Source organism: Hypanus sabinus, chromosome 10 (assembly GCF_030144855.1).
Source record: "Hypanus sabinus isolate sHypSab1 chromosome 10, sHypSab1.hap1, whole genome shotgun sequence".
Lineage (NCBI taxonomy): Eukaryota > Metazoa > Chordata > Chondrichthyes > Myliobatiformes > Dasyatidae > Hypanus > Hypanus sabinus.
Window position 1 is genome coordinate 82,843,039 of NC_082715.1, and position 26,164 is coordinate 82,869,202.

Genomic DNA, 26,164 nt, shown 5'->3' on the forward strand with positions numbered 1-26,164 from the left:
AGTTATTGTAGTATGGCTACTTTTGTATTTTCCGAGAGGCTTCTTAGTTTTTCTTTTGCAGCTGTTGGGCCACTTGAATATGGCTATTTTATATGCTAATTCTCATTATTGGAATGTTGTTTTTTTTTAGTTGAAGCTAACTTCTGGTAGAAGATAACCACAATTTCTTTGTTCTCTTGGCTCTTTGTTCATTTTTTGTTCTTGTAACACTTAATAATACAGCTGCCTTATTATTGACTTTTGAAGAATTTTTGGATTGCAAAAGCACCAGGATCGAAAACTTCATAAGGGCTACTCACAATGGCCAAGCAACCTTCCGGCACTGTGCTTTTTCCCAAGCTGCTAGAATATGAAATGTTGCAGTGTTAGACACCTCAAATCTTCCTGATTTAGATGCTAACCTCAATTCGGAGCACCAGAACCTCAGGAAGAATATTTCAGTATGGATTCGATATAACACACATTCATTATATAGATAATATAACCACAAAAAGGTTTAAATTATGAGCACACAGTTGACTGACTAGATTTGCATTTCCTTGATTTATAAATATTTAATGGATGATTTAATTGATGAAGAGAAAACATTTCCTTCGGAGGAGAAATCCAGAACACGGTGGCATGACCTTGAAATTCCACCTGGGCTGTTCAGTAATGAAATTAACTGCCCTTGTTTATACTGAGAGTAGAGGAAATCTGGAACTCTCTACTATTTAACACTAACCAGGTATATGTGGGGAAAGGGATTAAGTGATAATTACAAAGGTGAGATTGATAGATTTTTGTATCGAGAATTGTGGAGCAAGGAAGGACTACAGAGTGAAGGCTTAGACTGGAGATCAGGCTAGAGCTGCTGCATTCCAGTCTACATTCCTTCCTGATCATTTTATTCAGAATTAAGTGTTTTTTTAAATTTATGAATTAGATGAACAGTTGACCCAAAGAGTGAAATAGTTTTACTTGCACATTTATAAACGTTGTCTTTTGTTTGGGATTTCATTGGAAAATTATCTCTTTTCTTTAGTTGACATCAAGATCGCTCCCTTTTATACAGTCAGATGAGCGTCTGCAACCTCTGCTGAACCACCTCAGGTAATAATCCTTTTTACAACAATTTACATTTAGTAAACTAAATTTAATCCTGCACTGATGAGGATCTTATGATAGTGATTTGCTGCATACACGATCTGAGCTATAATGTCAAAATGAACAATTTCATTGTAAGATTGCAGTATTTTTCTTATGTATTTTTAAATTGCTTTCATAAGCTTAAACTTAAATATTTATTGGCTATTTTAGGAATAATGGGCATGTAGTTCAGTTCATTGATCAAGGGTACCCTTTCTAAAATAACTAAAGTTGTGTTGCACAAAGTTCATTATTGCAGCTTGATTGGAGTGTGTACTCTGAAACATTCCACCAGGAGTGAAAATAGGGCTTAGTTACCATGTTGTAAATGACGTCCGTTAATGGTTTGCGTTAACAGAAACACTGGCACATTACTGAAATTTAGCATTTCATGCTGAAACTGCAAAGAAAACTGGATGCCGGAATGTTCTACATTTTCTTTATATACTGGGCTATACCTTGTTTGTTGTTGGTAACTTATGTTGGAACTCATTTTCAGTTAAGGATTTGTCTGCGATTAGAATGCAAAGAGAGCCCTCTTCTCTTCTTCAGTCATCTTCTTAAACCCATTGGCCAAGTATCCCATGGCTTTTGTCACTTAAGGTTCAAACCCCCGCTGTTTCATTTTCTCAGCAAAACCCTAATAATGCACCATTCTCCAGCTCCTTTCTGATCTGCTGTCTTCATGTTTAACTTAGAAAATCCAAATCTCTTGATTCTATTTCTGTTAATACATTGATTCTCTCCTTTACAGATCCACTGGTATCATTCGGTTTTCGTTCAAATGCCACCTTTGCAAACAATTCAACCATTATCCATTCAACTAATTTCTCCTTTTAACTACACCCTTGCATTCCAGGCAACATACCAGTGAACCTGCTCTGTGTTCTCCTTACTGTTACCAATACTTCCTGTTGTGTGTGACCAGAACTGTACACAGTACTTTAAGTGTGCTCTAACCAATGTTTTGTACAACACAACATGGAATTCCATCCCTTATACTAAATATCTCAGCTTCCGAAGGCAAGAATACAAAATGTTCTTTACATTACCCTATCCACCTGTCTTGCTACTTTCAGGGAACTCTGGGCTTGTGCTCCAAAAGTCTCTCTGCTCATCAATATCTTAGGTCCTTGCTGTTTACTTCACCCTACCAGAATCTGATCTCCAAAAGTGCATTACATCACAGGTGAATTAAATCTTTTGCCATCTTTCCATTGAATTACCTGGCTGATCTATGATCTACTACATCTTACTTACAATCTTACTGATTACATCCACTACATTCTTATCTAAATAATTTCTACAGGTTCCATCACGAACCCCTGTACATTTATTACAGACTTCCAGTGAGAAAAACACTGAACCAACACCTCCCTCTCACCCAACCAATGTTGGATTAAGTTCCACGACATCCCTGGATCCCTTATGCCTTAACCTTTAGAACCAACTGACCATGTGGGACTTCGTCAAAAGTCTTACTCAAGTCCATCTAGATACACTGCCTAACATCCATCAATCTCTTTGGTTACTTCCTCAAATACTCGATCAGATATGTGAGATATGATCTCCACTGCACAAAAGTATGTTAAATCCTTTGAATCAGTCCAGATAATGAGAGGCATTGATTGTGTGGATAGTCAGAGGCTTTTTCCCACGGTTGAAATGGCGAGCACAAGAGGCACAGTTTTAAGGTGCTTGGAAATAGGTACAGAGGTATCAGGAGTAAGTTTTTTTTTTACACAGAGAGTGGTGTGTACATGGAATGGGCTGTCAGTGACTGTGGTGGAGGCGGATACGATAGGGTCTTTTAACGGACTCCTGGACAGTATATGGAGCCCAGAAATATAGAGGGCTATGGATAACCCTAGGTAATTTCTCAGGTAAGGACATGTTCGGCACAGGTTTGTGGGCCGAAGGGCCTGTATTGTGCTGTAGGTTTTCTATGTTGCTACCTCTTTTCCTTTAAAGTCCTTGAACATTATTTTAATTCTTAGATCTGTGCAGAACTCCCATGTATGAATTTCTCTGATCACGTTCCCCAACTGACGTAACACTAAAACTGTGACCATGCCTGATCTAAATAGGCAATGACATATATCACCAACTAATTACCTTTATGTCTGAGGGGGCAGAAAATTTAAAATTTCATATCTTTTATCCGTGCTTCAGGGCAAGCTCAACATGCCCTTTCCATGTGTGCAGACAAACATGCGTAGCATAACGATAGTTGGTTGTAATGGCAAAGAACGTTCATTCAAGTTGGGTAAATGTGGGGTTGTTCATTTGCAGTCTTGTTTTGTCACTGGTAATGATGTGTCCATTGGGCATGAGCCTGAAGCAGGAAGAATGGAGAGCAGGATGGCACTGTGTTTGGTTGTGCTTTAGCTTTCTTGTATTACAGTTAACCTTCACTAATCCGACTACCTGTAATCCAGTTCTTTCAATAATCTGGCACTGATTTCAAATTTTCCACACAACTGTAATTTCAAATTTCCCCGGCTACCGTACCAATTGTGCCGGATCTGTTCACGTGTTGGTGCACTCTTGTAAGCACAGACAGGTGATTCCTGCTTGTTTTCTTGCATTTATTAATATCATTTGCATGAGGTGCAGCTGCCCAGCACCCACCCGTCTTACCCGCTGGCGCACGCTGCCTTCTGGCAGCGCCTGGCCAGCCCTCCGTTCTCTTCTGCCTACGACCTCAGATCAGACGTGGCGACCTGCTGAATTTAAGCATATTACTATGCAGAGGAAAAGAAACTAACGAGGATTCCTTCAGTAACTGCGAGTGAAGAGGGAAGAGCCCAGTGCTGAATCCCCAGCTGCCTGGCGGTCACGTGAAATGTGGGGTATAGAAGACCTCCTTTCTCCGACTTCTGCTTCTGCTCACCCAGATGTGCTGCCACCATCAACAACAGTTTTTGAAGAAACTCTTGAGCCAGTTTCAGCACCAGTTCCTGATGCTTCACTCATTTTTCAAGATTTACAAACATGTAACTTTGCCTAAAGGTATATTAAATGTCTCACCGTAGAAGCGGAAGTGGTCAGCTATTCTGTATAAGTTAAATCCTGTACATTTGCCTGTACCCTTTTTTATCTGTGCCTGTGCAGTATATTACTTTATTAAAATTTCACTTGCTAGTCGTTTAATATTTCTGTTTCATTTTATCTAATGTACTGATTTACATGATATTTTAAAGGTTAGCTATTGCTTAATATGATCTTTCTGTAATTCGGCATTTTCACTAATCCAGCACTCTGCAGATCCCAATGGTGCCGGATTAATGAAGGTCGACCTGTCGCAATCTTTTATCTCTTTCTGCTTCTGATGGTGCACTGCATTGTTGATTCTACTTGGACAGTTTGGAAGATTATGCATGCTACATTTTCAGTCAGTTTTAAATTAAAAGAAAAATATTGTCCAATTGCTCACAATTCAAAATTCAAACTAAATTATTTATGTCAACATATACTACCTTGAGATCCATTTTCTGTAGGGATTTAGAGAAAAATAAAGAAATACAATAGAATTTTATGAAAAACGATCCATAGACAAATAACCAATGTGCAAAAGAAGAGAGATTGCACAAATAAAAAATAAGTAAGTACTGTAAATACTGAGAATGAGTTGTTGTGTCAATTTAGAGTTGAAGTGAGTGAAGTTCAGGAACCTGATGGTTGTAGGGTAGCAACTGTTTCTGAATCTGGTTATGTGGGACTTAAGAGTCCAATATCTCCTGTCTGATGGTAGTAGTGAGAAGAGAGCATGACCTGGAAGATCTATTGTATAGGAAGAATCAACAATTGATTCAGTTCCTCGAATAAGTGATTTGATATTTTTTGTTGTGATGGTTGATTTGGCACCAGATTAAAAGTTAACCCTGTGTTTGCATGAGGGGTAATGTTGGTAAGGGCACTGACATTAGGAATTGAGTTGAATTGACTTTATTTCTTGCATCCTTCACATACATGAGGAATAAAAATCTTAACATTACGTCTTCGTTTAAAACAGTCAATGTAACAGTCAATCAGTGTGAGTTAACCAGTCTGATGGCCTGGTGGAAGAAGCTGTCCCAGAACCTGTTGGTGCTGGCTTTTATGGTGCGGTACAGTTTCCTGGATGGTAGTAGCTGAAGTAGATTGTGTTGGGGTGACTCAGGTCCCCAATGATCCTTTGTGCCCTTTTTTCATACCTGTCTTTGTTGATGTCCTGACTCATGGGAAGTTCACAACTACAGATGTGCTGGAAGGTGCCGTTCCCATACCAGGCAGTGATGCAGCCAGTCAAGATGCTCTCAATTGTGCCCCTGTAGAAAGTTCTTAGGATTTGGGGGCCCATACCAAACTTCCTCAACCATCTGAGGTGAAAGAGGCGCTGTTGTGCCTTTTTCACCACATAGCTGGTGGGTGCAGACCACATGAGGTCCTCAGTGATGTGGATGCCGAGGAATTTAAAGTTGTTTACCTTCTCAACCCCAGATCCATTGATGTCAATAGGGGTCAGCCTGTCTCCATTCCGCCTGTAATCCACAATCAGCTCCTTTGCTTTTGCGACATTGAGGAAGAGGTTGTTTTCTTGACACCGCTGTGTCAGAGAGATGACTTCTTTCCTGTAGGCCACCTCGTTATTGTTTGAGATTAGGCCAATCAATGTAGTGTCATCAGCAAATTCAATTAGCAGATTAGTACTGTGGGTGGCGGCAACTTCATAACAGTCACTAGAATTATGTGAATTACACAAGAAAGAATACAACTAGAACATAAAGAAAAAAGTCCATTCTAGTGCAAAGTGGTCATAGTGTTGCTAGACTGGGTTAGTGATGAGGGTTTTCAGGTTGGTTGAAGGACAGAGTGGTTAAAAGGAAGTAGCTATGCCTAAACCTGATGGTGGAGGTTCAGAGGTTTGTGTATCCCATTCTGATACGGGTTACATTGGTTTATTATTGTCACATGTATCCAGTTACAGTGAAAACATTTTGTGTGCTATCATGCAGGTCATTTCATTAAACAAAGCAAATGAAAACAATAACAGAACACAGCATTGACTGTTGCAGTTACAGAAAGTGCAGTGGAGGCAGACAACAAGTAGTTTGTGAGATCTAGGGTCCATTTTGTCATCTGTTTAATAATCTTATAAGTGTAAAAAGATGGCATAACCTGGATGGTGGGGATATTTGATGATAGATGTTGCCTTCATTTAGATGCTACTGATGGTGGGGAGGGGTGTACTATTGAGTTATTGTCTGAATGTCTGCAGCCTGGATGTATATTGTACTTGAATCAAGGCACAGTGAAAAGCTTGGCTTGCATACTGTTCATACAGAACAAATCATTACACTCTGCTTTGACGTAGGACAAGGTAACATAAGAACAGATTGCAGAATAAAGTGTAATAGCCACAGGGAAAGTGCAGTGTAAGTAAATAATAAGGTGCCAGATCATAACAAAATTGGTTGTGAGGTCTCGAGTCCACCTAATTGTCCTAGGGAATCATTCATTTGTTTTACAACAGTGGGGTAGAAGCTTTCCTTGAGGGTGGTGGTACATGATTTTAGGCATTACTATTTTTGGTCGGATGGGAGAAGAGAGAATGTCCAGGGTGGGTGGGGTCTTTGATTATGTTGGTTGCTTTACTGAGGCAGTGAGAAGTATAGATAGAGTCCATTGAGGAGAGGCTGGTTCCCGTGATGTGCTGATCTGTGTCCACAACTCTCTGCAGCTTCTCTCAGTCCCTTGCCCCACCTGTTACCACACCAAGCTGAGATAGATCACTTTCTTTGGTGCATTGATAAAAATTGGCAATCTGCCAAGCTACTATAGTCTGCTGTGAATTAGAGGCTTTAGTGAGCTCTCTTGGCTGTGGCATCTACATGGTTGGACTAGAACAGGTCATTTTTAAGAACCTGAAGCTCCCAACCTTTGAAACTTCGCACCATTGATGGGAACACATGCACCCACTCCCCTTCCTGTGGCCAATGAGCAGCTCTTTATATGTTTTTTTGGCATTGAGGGAAAGGCTTATTTTGTTACATACCATTCCCTCGACTGGACTGGAATGACTTATTATTGTGCAATAGCATTATCACCAAGTGGATGGATTAAGTAAAATAAGTAAGACATTCCCTGCCAACTCCAGCTAAAAATCACCTTTGTTTTTGCACATTTTCAGGCCCTGTGTACACTGCTGTTTATTGGTTAACACCAGATTTTTATGGACTGAAGACAGTGAGAAAAGTTATAAATTGATTTATGTTCTTTATTAGATCAGATCTGGAGTAAGTAGACAGTGTTCCAGAAGTTAAAGGGATGAGTTAAAAATAAATTCACTGGTATATTTTTATCGTTGTTGTTCCTTTCGGCGCCTTGTGGCACGTTGGGCCACGACCTTGCCATTTTTCTTAGCGTTTTTGAGACCGATTTACCTTGCATGGATGGAAAGTGTGCAAGGAACTTGCTGGACTTGGACCTGGGACCACTCCCCTTGAAATCCCGTGTGGATGCTACTACACCACCGGCCGGACTCGGTTTTATCACGTGGACTCTTACCTGGTAAAGAGAAGGCAGTGAAGGGACCTGAGTTCAGGCTTTCATGCCAAATAGGGAAATCATAGAAATCTTCCCTGTGCATTGAGTGTTCAAATCTGTGGGCTATGAATCTCCAATGAAAAAGAAATTGGAGGATGTTCATCCAAAGCATGTCCATAATGGAGATGGAACTCACTGCTGAAGAGGGTAGATAAGGAAGATAAGACAGATGCCTTTAAGAGGAAGCAGATAAACACATCAAGAGAGGTAAAAATAGTTTGTCAGGATTAGAGGAACAGGGTGGAAATCTACTGGTATGGAGTGCAAATACTAGCAAGGGCCTTTTGGATTTAACAGGCAGCTTCTGTGTGAAACACTTGTTTTGCAGTAGGTTAAAAATCTTTTTATTTGGCCACTAGAGGGAACTTTTTCTAAAGCTGCCTACACAAAATACTGGAGGAACTCAACAGGATCTATACAGATGAACAAAGAGTTGATGTTTTGGGCTGAGACCCTTCTTCAAGACTATAAAGGAAGGGAGAAGATACCAGAATAAAAAAATGGGTGGAGGGAAAGGAGACTAACTAAAAGGTGATAGGTGAAGCCAGGTGGGTGGGAAAGGTAAAGGGCTGGAGAGGAAAGAATCTGAAAGGAGAGGAGAGAAGACTGTAGGAGAAAGGGAAGGAGGATGGGACCCAGGGAAGTGAAAGGTAGATGAGAAGAGATAAGAGACCAGAAGGCAAATAGAAGAAAAAAGAGGGAGGTGCTCAAGGAAGCGGTCCTCCCATTTACGATGGGTCTTAGTGACATAGAGGGGGCCACATTGGGAGCACTGGACACAATAGACAACTTCAGCATATTCACAGGTGAATTGTTGCCTCACCTGGAAGCACTGTTTGGGCCCTGAAAGGAAGTAAAGGAGGAGGTGAATGGGCAGGCATAGCACTTGCAGGGATACATGCTGGGAAGGAGATTAGTGGGGAGGGATGAATGGACAATGGAGTTGCAGAGGGAGCAAGTCCTGCAGAAAGCAGAGGGGGTGGTAAGGTAAAGTTATGTTTAGTGGTAGGTTCCTGTTGGAGATGGAAGTTACTATGCCTTGAGTCTGGAGAAAGTGGGAAGAGCCAAAGGGAAATTTGTTGAATATGAGGACCAGTTTTGCCAGATGGAGGAGAGTGGTGGTGGAGGGGAATTGGATGGTTCTTGTGTTAAGAAAGAAGATGGGAGCTTTGAGTCAGTCCTTGATGGGAGATAGAAGTGTATAGGTAATGAACATCCATAGTGAAAATGAGGCAGTCAGGGCCAGGAAATTGAAAATTACTAAGGAGATCAAGAGCATACGAAGTGTCATGGATGCAAGGCGGGAAGGGACTGAACCAAAGGGGATAGAATGGAATCGAGGTATGAGGAAACAAGCTCAGTGAGGCAGGAGCAGGCAGAGACAATGAGCCTCTCACATTTGGCAGCTCCTTTCAGATGGCTTTCCCCAAACTCCATTATCCAAGTAGATGAGAAGAAGCTTTGAGATTTCTGTTATTTTGATGCACAACGATGGAAGTAAAAAATGTATTTACCAAAATGTCTCTTGGAAGATTCTCATATAAGTAGGATATATAAATATAATAGAATCCATTTCAAAGCCCAAACTTCTTGACTTTTGTGAACACATTGGCCATTGTATCTGGAGATAGTGAACAATGAGAATGATTATAATTGACTTCAGTGGTGTCGCAAGAATTCTACTCCAAGTTATATGGTGATCAAAATATTTTATTTTAAAGTAATTCAAGTTAGTAGATTCTGGTCTACAGCCACCTGTTGCTAGACATGTTCATCATATATTTATTGCTGGAGCAGTTTTCACCTCTTCATTAGATTAGATTTATTAGGTACATGTATTTCAAAATAAACAGTGAAATGGGTCATTTGCATTAACAACCAGCAGAGTCTGAAGATGTGCTGGATGCAACACTCAAGTGTTTTGGTGCCTGCTCGGGATTTTCAGCGGAGCAAAATCTACAACAGGTAGTCTACAACAAGACAGGCACAACAGCAAAACAAGTCCTTCCTACCCTCCACTCCCACACTCCTTTCAAAGTATCCGCATCCTGTTTCTTTGCACGGTAATTAATGCTAATGAACTCTATGGCTTCTCTGATAAACAAGTAGCCAGTATACTGTAAAGGGAAGAGGTGCATTTTGAAATGTATTTTCTTTACTAGTTTTACTCCAGTCTAGTGAGAAAGGAAAAAATTGTTTTTCTGATTCTGAGAGGATGAGGTATGTCAGGTGAACATTTTAGCTAAGTGAACATTCAAGGAAGGGTGATCATAGTATCACATTCCAGTAAAGAGTGTATTTAAGGGCAGCAAATTTTAAAAAGGGATTAAGAGCAGCTAGTTAAATGGTCATTTTAGCATGGAATTAAAGATTGGTAAGCAAAATTATAATTGAGTGACAGATAGTGTTCTAAGAGGAGATGGCTGAGGTACAGAATCTGTATACTCTTATGGGTGGTGGGGAGATGGATCATTCATAGCCAGAGTTTTCTTGACATTGAATGAGATAGAAAGATTAAGATGAATGTCACAGATGAGGAACAAGTTTCAGTACTAGCATGACTCAGAAGGTTCACAATGAGTGAAAAATTCTCCAATTCTAATTGGAAAGAGCTGCAGAGGTTTGTAGACGTAGCCAGCTCCATCATGGCCTCCTCAGCATTGAGGACATCTTCAGAATGTGGTGCCTCAAAACTGCAGAATCTATCATTAAGTGCCCCTACCCCCAGGAAATGCTCTCTTTTTATTACTGCCATCAAAGAGGAGGTGCAAGAGCCTAAAGACACATAGTCAAAGTTTTAGGAACAGCTTTTTCCCTCTGCCATCAGTTTTATGAACAGACAATGAACATCCATGAAAACTACCTTGCTATTTTTGCTCTCTTTTTGCACTACTTATTTCAATTATTTTTATATATGTTTCTTATTGTAATTTATAGTTTTTTAATCTATTGCAATATATTGCTGCTGCAAAACAACAGATTTCATAATATATGTCAGTGAGATTAAACCTTCTTCAGATTCTGATTGTAAATATATCAGGATCACTATCACAGTAAAGGCATCCATCAATAATGAAATTCAGCTTCACCTGCTATGCCCAGCATGGTCTCTGGTCTTGTGAGGAAAAGAACATCTGAAGATCAAATCCTCAATGTGACAAAAAGCTCCATGCAGCAATGATTCTCACCCTCCTGTGTGCTTCCAAGATGTGGACCATCCTCTGGCAGCTTAAACATCGGAGGTGTTCCACAATCACTGTCTCTCATAATCTTCCAAATCTACTGGCAAGGTAAAAGAACCAACGTCAGCACCCTCTCCTCAATCAACGTCCCCACCTCTACTTATTATAATAATAATGATGAATGCTTTATTGATTCTGAGTGGGAAATTTTTTTGTTACAACAGCATCATTTAAAAACACACTTAGCAGTGTGCAGACACACCCTATCCTCGTTATATGTGGAGGATATGCTCTTCGCTGTCGACGCATAATGTGAATAATTATTTAAATGGAGAAAATGGGGATGCGTTCCAGAGGGCTTCCTGAATATGTTTTATCTGGAATTTATTCACATTTTCATACCAATACGACACAAAAGCAGAACCACAAGGCAACATTCATATTATATTTCATCAATTTAAGGTTACATAAGGTAATATTCAATGTAATAAATGATAGAAAGTTAAATTAACTAATGTGTGCAGTACTCACCAACATTGGCAGGTGTGTTTGCTCCGGGAGATGAGTGGTTGTTGTGGTGTCAGGCAGCTTTACATGGATAAGGTGGATGGTTGTGGGTCGTCAGGATCATCAAGCACAGCAAGAGGTGAAGGAAGATCCACAGAGCTCTTAGAACTGCCGGCAGCAGGAGATGACACTGGTTTGAAGAAAGTGGTCAGGGTTGTTTGCTTGGCAGCATTTTGTTTTTCAGCATAAATTTGCTTGTAAGGAAGAAGGGTTGACAGCAGGGAATGACTGAAATGCTGACTCCGTTCTAAACTTGGGTCCATGTCCATTGCCATTTGTGCCAAGTGTTCAGACTTCCACCATTCCCTCACCATTGGTAAACTCCCGGGATTTTTTAAATCATCTGTTGCTTGCAGCATCTGAGAGATAGTTTGCTTTGAATTTGGATCACACCTTGATCGAGTGGTTGAATCAGCGATATTGTGTTAGGCGGCAGGAAATGCATGGTTATGTTAGGGTGAATGCTGTCCAAATGTTTAGGATGGGCTGGCGCATTGTCAAACAATGAAAGAACTTTAAAGGCAAGATTCTGTTCTGGGCAGTAACGTCCCGGAGCTGTCTTACCTTTACCTGATGCCATGCCATTTATAATTTCCAACTTTTTTTCAAGTGTTAAAGCGGTTCTCTGCTGCTCGGCTGATGGCCCAAGATATGACATCGGACGCTTAGGAGGCATAGTTAAATATTTCAAGCACAAAATCACTGCACTGTAGGTAAAACCAACAAAAGTTTAAGAGTGCAAGATTGCACATCCACACCTTGCCAAAACCAATGCGAGACTGGCAGGAATGAGATTGTGAGGGGCATGCACGTGACTTATATCGGCGGGAAAGCAGGGTTCCTCGCATAACTGTGAATCCGCACAGTCTGAAGGTGCATATAACGAGGATAGGGTGTACAGAATAATAATATACACAATAGTGAACCAGTGTACAATAATAATGTATGAAATAATAAAACAGATTATTGGACTATGATGTATGTTCTCCTGTTGTATAGAGATGAGCTGTTGTATAAGCTTACTGCATTTGATAGGAAAGCTTTTCTGTAACAATCCTTGTGACTGCAGAGCTGAATGAGTCTGCTTGAGACAGTGCTCCACTGCTTATTCAGTAGGTCATAGAGAGGATGTGCCAGATTGTCCGTAATGGATAACAGTTTGTTTAGCGACCTCCTCTCCACCACTAACTCAATATTGAGTCTGCCAAGGACGGATCCAGTCTTTTTGATGACTATATATAGTATTTTTTCCATCACCAGCATAGGTGCTGCTGCCTCAGCATGAAGCGGCAAAGAAGACTGCACTCACTACAACAGACTGATAAAATATCTGCACCATACTGCTGCACACATTGAAGGATTTCAGCTTCCTTAGAACATAGAGTCTGCTCATCCCCTTCTTGTAAGCAGGCTTGGTGTTGACTTTCCAGTCAAGTCTGCTGTCAAGGTGAACACCCAAATATTTGTAATCCTCCACCATCACAACTTCTTCTCCCAGAATGTATACAGGACTATTCATAACCTCTTCCTCCTAAGATCAGTCATCATCTCCATGGTTTTGGCCATATTCAGAGCAGGTGATTCCTTCCTCATCATTCCACAAACTTGTTCAACAGTCCTTTCTACTCCGACTCCTGCCCATCTCTGATGCACCCAACCACCGCAGAGTCAGCAGAGAATGTCTGCAAATTCTCATTTGGCTTCCATGGACTGGACGTGCCCAAACCTGATTCTCTTCTAAGGTCTGTCACAGCAAGATATTATCAGGTGGACAAAAGAGAAAATTCAAGAATGTTCTCAAAACTTTCTTATTTATGGAGGGAAAAATGCCACACTCATGTGAATCTCTATCATGTGACTTCTCAGAATGGAGTTAATCATCCCATGCACCATCAATATACAGGACATGACACTTGGGGACTTGGGATTTTTTTTCATGACTAAGTTTTAGTACTATTGTAATTATATGGCTATATTTGCTTTGTGCTTTGTGTGCTATTGGTACTGTGTTTTGCACCTTGTCCCTCGAGCAAAGCTCTTCCATTTGGCTGTATTCTTGTGTATACTTGATTGACAGTTACACTTGGACTTGTTTGGAGTGGCACGAACCCACTGAAGCTCAGCATAAATGACAGAGAGTATCACCTCCAAGCTGCTTGCTGGACATAGGACGTCAATGGTATTGATATGTCCACATCAGCCACTGCAGACTCCACGCTATTGGAGTGGAAGTAAATCATCATCAATTTGGCATGTCACCTCGAACTTTGACAGACTTCTGTAGATGAGAGTAGATTGGAGTATTCTCTTGTGGACAGTATTCTAACTGGTTGTAACACAGTCTGATATGGAAACACAAATGCCCAGAAACAGAAAAGGCTGCAGAAAGTGGTGGTTACAGCCCAGCCATCACATGAAAAGCCCTTCCCACCACTGAGCACATTTACATGGATAGCTGCCACAAGAAAGCAGCATTCATCATCAAGGACCGCACCATCCAGGCCATGCTCTATCAAGCAGGAGATACAGGAGGCTTGGGTCCATACCATCAGGTTCAGGAACAGTTATTACCCTTCAACCATCAAGCTTGTTAATCAGTGTGGACAACTTCACTGACCACAGCTCTGAAGTACTTCCACACCATATGGACTCTCTTTCAAGGACTATGCAATACATTCTACAGAGGATGTATCGAGAGCATCCTGAGCAGCTGCATCACTGCCTGATTTGGAAATTGCACCATCTCAGATCACAAGACTCTGCAGCGGATAGTGGGGTCAGCTGAGAAGATCATCGGGGTCTCTCTTCCCGCTATAAAAGACATTTACACCACACGCTACACCTGCAAAGCGAACAGCATTGTGAACACCATGCACCCCTCACACAAACTCTGCTCCCTCCTGCCATCTGGCAAAAGGTACCGAAGCATTCGGGCTCTCATGACCAGACTGTGCAACAGTTTCTTCTCCCCAAGCCATCAGACTCCTCAATACTCAGAGTCTAGACTGACATCTACACCATTTATTATTATATTGTAATTTGTCCTCTTCTGTGCCTATTTTCTTGTTTATTAATTATTGTACTGCCCTGCACTGTTTTGTGCACTTTATGTACTCCTTTGCAGGTCTGTAGTCTAGTACAGTTTTTATGTTGTTTTATGTAGTATAGTGTAGCCTTGTGCTGTCTCACATAGGCCAGTGTAGTTTTGTGTTGTTTCATGTAGCACCAAGGTCCTGTAGGAACGTTGTTTTGTTTTTACTATGTACTGTACCAGCAGTCTATGGTCGAAATGACAATAGACTTGACGTTCTCAGTATTATTTGTATTTTATTTTCACAATTTGTCATCTTTTGCACATTGGCTGTTTGTCAGTCTTTGTTAAACTTTCATAAAGTCTATTGTATTTCTTTATTTTCCTGTAAAAGACTGCAAGAAAATGAATCTCAAGGCAGTATATGGTAACATATATATACTGTGACAATAAACTTACTTTGATTTTAATCCCAAGGGACTGCTCACAAGAAGAAAAACCTGAATTAGAATAGGGGTGGTGGGAAGCATCTTGTTTGAGGGGAATGAGGGTCCAGGTAGAGGAGAAACAGTGAAAATAATGTAACAGATTGGCAGTTAATATAAAAAGTATTTAGAGGTCTTCTGGGGGTATAAAAATAACGAAAAGTTGGTCAGAGTCATAGAATTAATACAGCATGGAAACAGGTACTTCGACCACCTGTGCACCTGTGCTATCCAGGTGCTCATTGAGATGTTGTCTATGTTTGACCCATTTCCCTCCAAATTCCCAATATCCATGTACTTATCCAAGTGTTTTATCAGTTCGTACTAACTGGGTATCATGCATCTGTCTTTTCCTTGGAAGAATATCCTAGTATTAAAGAAGTGCTTTCTGTGATAATATACATGCTTAATATTGATATGAATGATTAGGTGGCATGATAGCATAGCACTTAACATAATGTTTTACAGTATCAGTGATCAGGGTTTCAATTGCCACCACTGTCTAAGGATTGAGCATGTTCTTCCCTGGTGACATAGGTTTCCTCTGGGTGCTTCAAAAGCATACAGATCATGGTCAGTAAGTTGCAGGCATGCTATGTTGGCAGCACTTGCAGGCTGCCCTCAGCATATCTTCAGACTGTGTTGGTCATTGACTCAAATTACACATTTCACTTTGTTTTGATGTACATGTGACAAATAAAGCTAATCTTTAATCTTTGATCCTGATGTTAAAACACCAGGCCTCACATAGTGTGATGCACTAACAGGAGAGTGCCACTTTATCCAGATACTTAGCTCCTTTTTGCTCAGCACTCTGCAAGGAATAATCTTCCAGTTACAACATACTAAATTCATAATGACCCATTTATCCCTACTCTGTTTTCTGTCTTCAGCAATCCCAGATCCAGCACAGTTAATATGTCCCTCTTTTCTATGAGTCCTTACTTTATCCTGCTTTTTTCATGAGATGCTGTACTGAATGCTTTTTTGATATCTACTGGCGGTTAGTTACTTCCTCAAAGAGCTTTAATTTGTTAAACATGATTTCTGTTTCATAAAGTCATGTTCACTGTGGCTAATCATGTGATGATTTTCTTAAGTACTCTATTATCTTAATAGATTCTAGCACTTCCCTGTCACTGACGTTGGACTAAATGACATCCATTTCCTCTTTTCTCTTCAGCTCCTTTCTTAATTAACATTATCATTATTATAAACTCAGTGGCCACTTTTTTAAATACACTTGTACACCTTGTTAATGCAAATATCTAATCAGCCAATCGTAGCAGCAACTCAATTCATAAAAGCATGCAGACAATGTCAGGAGATTTATTTGTTGTTCAAACCAAACATCAGAATGGGGAAGCAATGTCATCTCCGTGACTATGACTGTGGAATAATTGTTTTTGCCAGACAGGCTGATTTGAGTATCAGAAACTGCTAATCTCCTGTGGGATTTTCACATACAACAATCTCCAGCACAGGGGTTCCCAACCTGTGGTTCATGGACACTTTGTTTATTGGTATTGGTCCACGGCATAAAAAAGGTTGTGAACCCCTGCTCTAGAGCTGACAGAGAATGTTGTGGAAAATGTAAATCATCCATTGGGCATGAGTTTTGTGGGTGAAAGTGCCTTGCTAATAAGAGAGGTCAGAGGAGAATGGCCAGACAAGCTGACAGGAAGGCAACAGTAGCTCAGGTAACCACGCATTGCAACAGAGGTTTATAGAAGAGCATCTCTGAATACACAGCACATTGAACCTTGAAGTGGATAGGCTCCATGAACATACACTCAATGGTCATTTTATATGATACAGCGTGCACCTAATAAAGTGGCCACTGAGTATATTTCTGATTTTCCAGTCCTTAGAATGCTGAGAGCTGTGGAATTTTGCAAAATGGCAATCAAATATATTCATTCTTCTTGCTTTTCAGAACCTAAAAGGCAAATCTTTCCTATACAAGTGATGAGAATGAGGGGAGGGCTATTCACCTTTCTATGCAAATGTTTACCTTTCATTTTTTCTTTCATTATAACATTATTTGTTGATATTTTGAAAAAGTCAGAATAGGGCAGCACGGTAGCGCCATGCAGTAACAGTGACCTGGATTTAGTTTTGTTGCTGTCCGTAAGGAGTTTATACGCTCTCCCTGTAACCAAGTAGATTTCCTCCAGGTGCTTCAGTTTCCTCCCACATTCCAAACACGTACAGATTAATAGGATAATTGATCACATGAGTGTAATGGAGAGGCATGGGCTCTTTGGGCAAGAAATAGATTTGTTACTCACTTGTAATTGTGCTTGAGAAGGAGATGATGAGCTAACTTCTGGTGAAGCTGCTTTCATTTATCTTTGTGTAAAGGTACGACTCTTGCCTCTGGAACGTCTTGCCTCGACACCCATTGACTTGAGTTTCAGCAGGATTTCTTAATGCCACATTAATTTGAATGTTGTATTGATGTAAAGGGCCTTTGCTGCCATTTCACTTCTGAAATTCCATTCTTTTTCCATGCTTGCAATAAAGCTGTGACAAGGTGTGCAGTTAAATCCTAAACTGGGCATCAGTGAGTGATTCCTGGTGAGTTAGTGCCATTTGATAGCATTGTTGACAGCACCTTTCATCATTTCGCTGAAGATTGACTGACTGGATGTTAATTAGCTGGATTACATTTGTCCTGCTGTTTTTGTAAAGATGACATGCTTATGGAAAACTACTCATCATCAGATAGATGTTGATGTACTGGGGCAGCTTGTGCTGGCTGTCCAGTTTATTCTAGTATTCTTTACTGACCTGAGTTATCTCATCACGGGCTGATTTTCTGATTCTATGACCTAACGTACTTTCCTCACTGTTCTCTTGTTTTTGCTTGTCTGTACAAAGGGTCAAGTACCATTCAATATTCAGCGCTCAACCTTGTAAGTGGGTTCTACGTTATTTGATCACACTCAATTTTGTCACTAATTTTGTGTTTTTGTCATTTGCAACTTGGCATTTATTACCTCAAGATTTTGCTTGGTTCTGAGAACATAAATGGGAGCATGAAGTAGGCCATCTGGCCCATCGTCCCTCCTCTGCCATTCAATAGAATCCTGGCTGATATGACCATGGATTCAGCCCCACCTACCTGCCTTTTTCCCCTTAGCCCTCAATTCCCCTGCTGCCTAAACATCTATTTTACTTTAGTCTCATTAAATATATTTAATGAGGTAGCTTCCGCTGGTCAGAAAATTCCACAGATTCACTACTTACTGGAAAAAGTAGTTTCTGCTCAACTCTGTCCAAAATCCCCTGAATCTTGAGGCCACATAACCTAATTCTAGTCTTGCCTATCAGTGGAGACAACTTTCCTGCTTCTATCTTATTGATCCCTTTTATAGTTTTATCCCTGTCAGAATTTGAATTTCAGCTGGTATAGTCCCAGGTGACTCAAAATTTCTCCTCATAGGTTAACTCCCTCATATCTGAAATCAACCTGGTGAACCTTCTTTGCACTGCCTCCTAAGACAGTATATCTTTCTTCAAGTAAAGAGACCAGAACGACACCCAGTACTCCAGATGTAGCCTCCAGCAATTGCAGCATAACCTCCCTGCTCTTAAATTCATTCCCCCTAACAATGAAGGTTAATGTTCCATTTGCTTTCTTTAAAACCAATCTTTTGCAATTCATGCACAAGCACTCTCAAGTGCTACAATCTTTCACCATTTCATCTGATCTATTTTTCCTTCCAATATGGATGACCTCATGTTCACCAATGTTGTACTCCATCTGCCAAACCCTTGCCCACTCAGTTAACCTATCAGTATCTCTCTGCAGCCTCTCCATATTCTCTGAACCATTTGCTTTTCTGTTCAATTTAGTGTCATCAATAAACATGGTTCCTTCTTTCAAATCATTTATGTATAATATAATAATGTACATATATCGTATACCTGCGGCACTCTGTTCATCACTCATTGTGAATCCATTTATCCCAACTCTCTGCCTTCCAGGAGCTAGCCAGTCCTCTATCCATGCTAACACATTACTCTCAACTCTACATGGATCCGTATCTTATGGGTAAGTCTTCTTGAATGCCTTCTGGATATCCAAGAATACAATATCCACCTGTTCCCCTCTAGCCACTGCACTCATTATACCCCTAAAAGAACTCCAATAAGTTTGTTAAACAGGACCTGCCCTTCATGAATCCATACCTTGTCTGTTTGATGGAATCATTTCTAACCAGAGGTCCTGTTATTTTTTCCTTAACAATAGCTTCACGAATTTTCCAAAATACAGACATTAAGCCATCTGGTAGAGATGCCCTCCATTTCCCACGCTCACCCTGTTTTCCTGCCACCTCAGTACGGATAAACTTCCTCTTGTCCTCATCCAACAGCCCATGAGTCTCAGCATCAAACATCTTATTCTCTGCATCTTCTACCATCTTCAATAAGATCCTACCATCAAACACATTGTTACTTCTTCCCCCCCCCCCACCCACCCCGCTCTCCACTTTCCATAAGAATCGCTCACTCCATGATTCCCTTGTTTCCTTGTTCTTTTGACCTGCTCCACTAATTTTCCATTTGGCATGTATTCTTGCAAGTGTCAGAAATGCCTCCTCCCTTACCTTCATTCAAGACAGTCCTTCCAGGTGAGGCAAAACTTCACCTGTGAGTCTGTTGGGGTCATCTACTATATACAGTGCTGTTGAAGAGGCCTCCTCTACATTGGCGAGACCCAATGTAAACTGGGTCAAACACCTCCATTCCATTCACAACAAGTGAAATTTCCTGGTGGCCAACCATTTTAATTCTTATTCCCATTCCAGTTCCAATGTGTTAGTCCATTGTCTTCTCTTCTATCACACTGAGGCCACTCTCAAAATGGAGGAACAAATCTTGTATTCTGTCTTGGTAGCCTCCAATCTGATTGCATGAACATTGATTTCTCTTTCCGCTTCTCCCTCCCCCCCCCGGACCCCCAACACCCTTTACTCTTCTATTCGCCACTCTGGCCTCCTACCCCTTCTTGCTTGCCTATCACTTTTTCCCCTCATGCCCTCCTCCTCCCCTTTCTCCCATGATTCTATCAGATTCCTTCTCCTTTCCAACATTTATCACAGTCTCTTCCACACTTACCTGGCTTCGCTTATCACCGTCTAGCTTGTATCGAAGTTCTCACATCCCTTCAATTTATAATATCTCTGTGCCATGTTAGGTGAGCCCTCTACCATGAAGACGATATAAAATAGTCGATCAAGGCCTCAACCATTTCCACATTACCCAATATAAAGTGCCCCTACTTATCTTCCAAGGAACCTAATTTTCTCTTTAGGCACCCTTTTCTGCTTTATATAATTATAAAAACTATTTGTTTTAGATTTTCTGCTGGTTTAATTTTATAGTCCATCTTCCCTTTCCTTTTTGTTTGCTCAGTAGTTCTTTGTTGCTTTTTAAAGTGTTCCAAATCTTCTGGTTTCCCACATAGTATGCATGAGCTTTTACTATGATGCCTTCTTTAATGTCAGTATATCCAAAGCTGGCTCTCTCCATCCTTACTTTCCCTGCTTTAAACTGGGATATACTTTTTTTTGAGTACCATGAAAAATCACTGAAAATCTTGTGCTGTTCTTCAACTGTCCCATCAGATAATCTGTGTTCCCAATCTGTTAGCCAGCTCCACTCTCTGCTCCTTGTCATCTTCCTTGTTTTGGCACAATACACTGGTTTAAGAGCAAACTATTGCACCCTCCATTTGTTTGAGAAATTCTATCATACTTTCCAAGAGGATCCCCAACTGCAAGGTTGTTAACTTTACCTGACACTTTGCACAGGACCAGATCTAAGATAGCATTTTCCCTTGTAGGTTCACTAAGATGCTGTTCAAGAAAGCTATCACAGATGCTTTCTATGAAGTCCTTCACAAGACTGTCTCGACCAACTTGATTCACCCAATTTATGTACAAATTAAAGTCCTCTTGACAGCTGCATCAGATATTTCTTGTTTTATTGCCTGTGCTACTTCAGTATTATTTGGATTATTCATACCATAGACAACTCCCAACTGTGATTTCTCCCCACCCTCCACCTTTTCTTCTCCTACTTCTCAACATTCTGCTCCTTAACTTGATAGTAGGAAAGGCACGTCATCAACTATAATACCGGAGGTGCTTAAGGAGAACTAATCTGTCCCAAAAATTGCTGCCCAACTTTTATTGATGTGCGATAGAGAGCCTACTGACATACGGAATGATAGTGTGGTACTCCAGCTACAGCAAGACAGATCACAAAGTACTTCAGCGGGTGATTAGGATGGCTCAGCACATCATTGGGACTCAACTACTGGACCTAGAAACAATCTACAATTATCAATGCCTATGAAGCACTAGTAGCATCATTAAAAACCCATCCCAACCCAGACATTGTCTGTTCAATCTCCTGCCACCCAGTAGGAGATAGAGAAACATCTTAGCCAAGACAGCGAGACTGAAAAACAGCTTCTTCCTGAGTGCTGTTGTGCAGCTGGATAATGCTACACCCTGGCTTGTCAGTGGCCTTTGAGGGTTATTAGCTGTGATGGAGTGTTATTCATTTTTTTAAGTTAAGCTATACCCACAAATTGTAAATATCTGCTTTTGCATGGGCTGTAGTGGTACCACAGTCTCGTTGTCTTGAGCAATAGCAATGAAGTTCTATTCTTAGATCTTATATCATCTCTCTCTATTGCCCTGACCTCATCCTAATTTACATTCAAAGTTCAAAGTAAATTATTATTAAAGTACATGTGTATGCACTATATGCAACCCTGAGATTCAATTCCTTGTGGGCATTCATGCCAAATACAAAGAAACAAAAAAAAACAATAAATATCAAGAATATGAGATGACGAGTCCTTGAAAGAGAGTCCCTAGCTTGTGGAAACAGCTCAGTGCTGGAGTGAGTGAAGCTGAGTGAAGTTATCCCCTCTGGTTCAAGAGCCTGAGGGACGAGCTGACGTTTGACCAGTTTAACATCGGGCTGGATTGGAAAGGTCGGGGATGAGCCGAATCAAAGCAGTGAGGCCTGGAGCTGATTCAAAGCGACGGTGCCCGGGCCTTAGAGTGAAGAACCAGCTGGTTTGGCCGATTTAAGTGCCAGAAAGTTCAGGGTGTTGGGGCCAGAGACAAGGAAGAGGCAGGTGTTCAGCTTGCTGCTCGGCAAGGTTTCTCTCATCTCTGCGCTGAATTGAGGCTGTGGCCTGGACCAGCTGTAGTGATGACTGGCTTTGTGGTTGTGAACTCAATTTTGTGAATTTTAATTCAGAATGTTATTTGCTTACTTTTTATTGCTTGCATGATTTGTTCTTTAGTTTGCTAATTGGCTGTTGTACAGTCTTTTTTTAATAGGTTCTATTGGGCTTTGCTTTGTGTCTGCCTGTAAAGAGACAAATCTCAGTTTTATATAGTATTGGCCCATCGAGACTGCTCCATCGTTCCATTGTGACTGATTTATTAACCTTCTCAACTCCATTTTCCTACCTTCTCATCGTAATCTGTGATAACCTGACTAATCAAGAGTCTGTCAACCTTTGCTTTAAATATCCTCAATGACTTGGCCTCCACAATCAGCGGTGGCAATGCATTCCACACATTCACCATCTACAGCTAAAGAAATCCCTCCTTATTTCTGTTCTAAATGCATGTCCCTCTTTTCTAAAGCTACGTCCTCTGGTCTTACCCACTATAGGAAACAGACTCTCCATATCCACTATCATATTCAATTGGTTTCATTGAGATCCTCCAGCATTCTTCTAAAGTTGAGTACAGTCCCAGAGCCATCAAACGCTCCTCATATGTTAGCCCTTAGATTCTCAGAATCATACTTGCCTACCTCCTTTGAACTCTCTCCAATGCCAGCACGTTTTTTTAAAATTAAGTAAAACTGCTGACAATACTCCCAAGTGTGGTCTGACTAATGCCTTATAAAAGCTCAGCATGTACTCTAATCCTCTTGAAATGAATGCTAACATTGCATTTGCTGTTCTTATCACCAACTCAACCTGCAAGTTGACCTTTAGGGAATTCTGCTCTAAGACTCCCAAGTCCCTAAGCACCTGATTTTTAAATTTTATCCGTGTTTAGAAAATAGGTGTATTGAGGTCTAGGTCTTGGAGCTTATTGATTAATTTTGAGAGGGTGATGGTATTGAATGTCAGGCTGTAGTCAATGAAGAACATCCTATTGTATGCACCATCACTGTCCAGATGTTGCGGGGTTAAGCGAAGAACCAATGAAATGGCATCTGCTGTTGACCAGTTGTGACATAAGCAAATTAGAGCTGATCTAAGTCACTACTCCACCTCCCTTAACTTCCATATAATCTGATACCTTAGGATATTTAATTTCCAGACATCTCTACCCAGCAGCCATAGTTCTGTAATGGCCATTAAATCATACTCCTCTGTACTAATCTGTGCTATAAATTCATTAAACTTGTTTCAAATACTACAGGCATTCAGATTAAGTGCCCTTACACTCACTGTCTTTTTAGAATCTTGTGACTTTTCTGTCCTTTGCATTTGATTTTTCTGTACTCCACTCTTACATACTTATTTTCTGACTATTTCTTCGGTCTCTGCTCCTCTTCCCTCTGTCTTTCTGCTTGGATTTCCACACCTTGCCATATTAGTTTAAAACCTTCCCAACAACACTAGGAGAGAATCCGGCTTAAACGTTGATCCTGGTCCTGCCCAGGAACAATCCAGTTTGTACTGGCCCTACCTCCCCTGAACTAGTCCCAATGCTTCCGAAATCTTACACCCTCCTTCCTGCACTATTCCTCAAGCATGTAGTTATCCTCACTATGCTGCTATTTCTACTCTGACTAGCATGTGACATGGGCAGCAATCCTGAGATTTTTACCTTTGAGGTCCTGCTTTTTATATTTATTTTCCATCTACCTAAGTTCCTCTTGTAGGATTACCTCCTGCCTTTTTCCTATGTCCTTGGTACATACATGCACCACAACAACTGACTCTTCAACCTGAGACGTCCTTGTCCCTTGCATATGGGAGGCAACACACCCAAGAGATTAACTTGCCTTCAAAGTTCCAGGGGATCTCATGGCTCTGGAGACAGGCAAACCGAAGGTCGGTGTCCTGGCAGGAAATAGGTGGAGATAGAAGATCTCTGGCTGTGTGCCCTGAGACCTGAGATCTTTGGGCATAGAGTTCATAAAAAGCAACTTTTAACATCTTAAATCAGCGAGTTGTTTGTTATGCCTCTCTCTGTGGAAGAGAGTCACTTTTTTCTCCCTTATTGGGGGAGAGAGAGAGAGAGCGAGAGCCTGTGGTATGTCGAATACTGGGTGAACGAGTAATCTTTGGGATACTATAAGTCTGTTGCTTTGCTGCACGTATGAGTGCTCGATGGTGGGTGCTGATGCTTTCTTTTTGCTGGTGGGGGAGGGGAGATCATTGTTTTGTTGCTGCTTACATGTGGGAGGGGGAAGCTGGGTGGGGGGTCTGTGGGGTTCTAATTGTAATTCTAGCTTCGGCTAGTGGCTTAATATAGGGAGTGATAGCCCCCAGCCCAGCCAAACTTAAGAAATCTCATTTGGTTATATGCTGCACAATATGTCCCATTACAAATCAGTACCCCGAAGTAACAGACAGTGCACAATATGCGATTAAACGATTGAGCTTTATAATTCTTAATTTGAATATATGGTTAGTAAAGGAAACAAAAAAAAATGAAAAAGGGCCCATTATCATGAAACAGTCTAATGCACAAATGTTGAAGCTCACAGATAAGCCATCAACCTCCTCCGATTGTGGCTAACCTTCGGACCCTCACTCCAAGTCCACTCTGTCCGGCGGCTTACCAGCTCTCTCCATTTGTGTCTTCTCTCCTCATCAAAATTCCACGAAAATCTCTCTTCCAGACTCTCAAAAAAGAACAGCATTTCTCTCATTGGATAGCTCCTATATTCCAAACCCCATTATCTCTAGTCATATCCCAAACATGCAACATGCTGTGTTGGCGCGTGGCCTAGTGGGCAAGGCATCAGACTAGTAACCTGAAGGTCACTGGTTTGAGCCTCAGCTGAGGCAGCGTGTTTGTGTCCTTGAGCAAGGCACTTAACAACACATTGCTCTGTGACATCACCGGTGCCAAGCTGCATGGGTCCTAGTGCCCTTCCCTTGGACAACATTGGTGGCGTGGAGAGGGGAAGGCCTGCAACTTGGGCAACTGCCGGTCTCCCATACAACCGTGCCCAGGCCTGTACCCTGGAAAAACTCCAGGTGCAGATCCATGGTCTTTCAAGACCGACAGATGCCACCAACATGCTATAAGGTTTCACTGCTAATGCAATGGTTTCTCTGTAGCAGAGCTGTTTGGGATATGAATTAAATATGGAATATTTAGCTATCATTCATTCTTTGGGGGCTCTCCTGTTATCTTGGATGGTTGTGAAGAAAATGCATTTCAGGATGTATATTGTATATATTTCTCTGACATTAAATTTACCTTTGAAACCTTTGAAAATACTCTCTAATATTAAGTAAACCTCCTAAAGGTTTACTACAATGTTATGCTATGAGCAAAGATACCCTCCCTTTACACTCCCTACAGTATTTGATTCTCACCGTACAGGCAGAAAATAATTGTTGCACAATCTTTCAATTGAATTAAATGCTTTGACCTCATGGTCAAGACTCATGGAAGTTGATACTGAATTGAAGCTTGGTCAGGCCAAAGTAAGAATTTGCCCTTGTACGCTGATGTGCTGGCATTTAAACATGGAGTGGGTGAGTAGGCAGGTGGGAGGAAAGGAGCTTGTTTTGTTGTGTTCTGTGGACATGCTATGTTGGTGCCAGAATGTGTGTTGACACTTGCGAGCTGCCTCTAGCACAAACTTAGGTTGTGCTGGTTACTTTACTTTATTGTCACCAAGCAATTGACGCTAGAGCATACAATCATCACAGTGATATTTGATTCTGCGCTTCATGCTCCCTGGAGTACAAATTGAAGTAAATATAATAAAAATTTAAATTATAAATCATAATTAGAAAATAGAAAAGGTAGTGCAAGTCAGGTATGGCCCAGATCCAGGTCAGGATCCTTTCAGCAGTCTTATCACAGTTGGAACGAAGCTGTTCCCAAATCTGGCCGTTAACTGGTTGTTACACGAACATTGCATTTCACTGTATGTTT

General features: G+C 41.0%; 1 protein-coding gene across 2 annotated transcripts in view; it reads left to right on the plus strand.

Annotated features, from left to right (window-relative positions):
* Positions 1-26,164, plus strand: part of prim2 (DNA primase subunit 2) — a 249,198-nt gene that overhangs the window by 140,058 nt on the left and 82,976 nt on the right. For both annotated transcript variants that reach the window (XM_059982273.1, XM_059982274.1), the window contains one exon: positions 1,025-1,092. In XM_059982273.1, the coding sequence (XP_059838256.1) occupies positions 1,025-1,092 (68 nt within the window). The remainder of the gene's footprint in view (positions 1-1,024; positions 1,093-26,164) is intronic.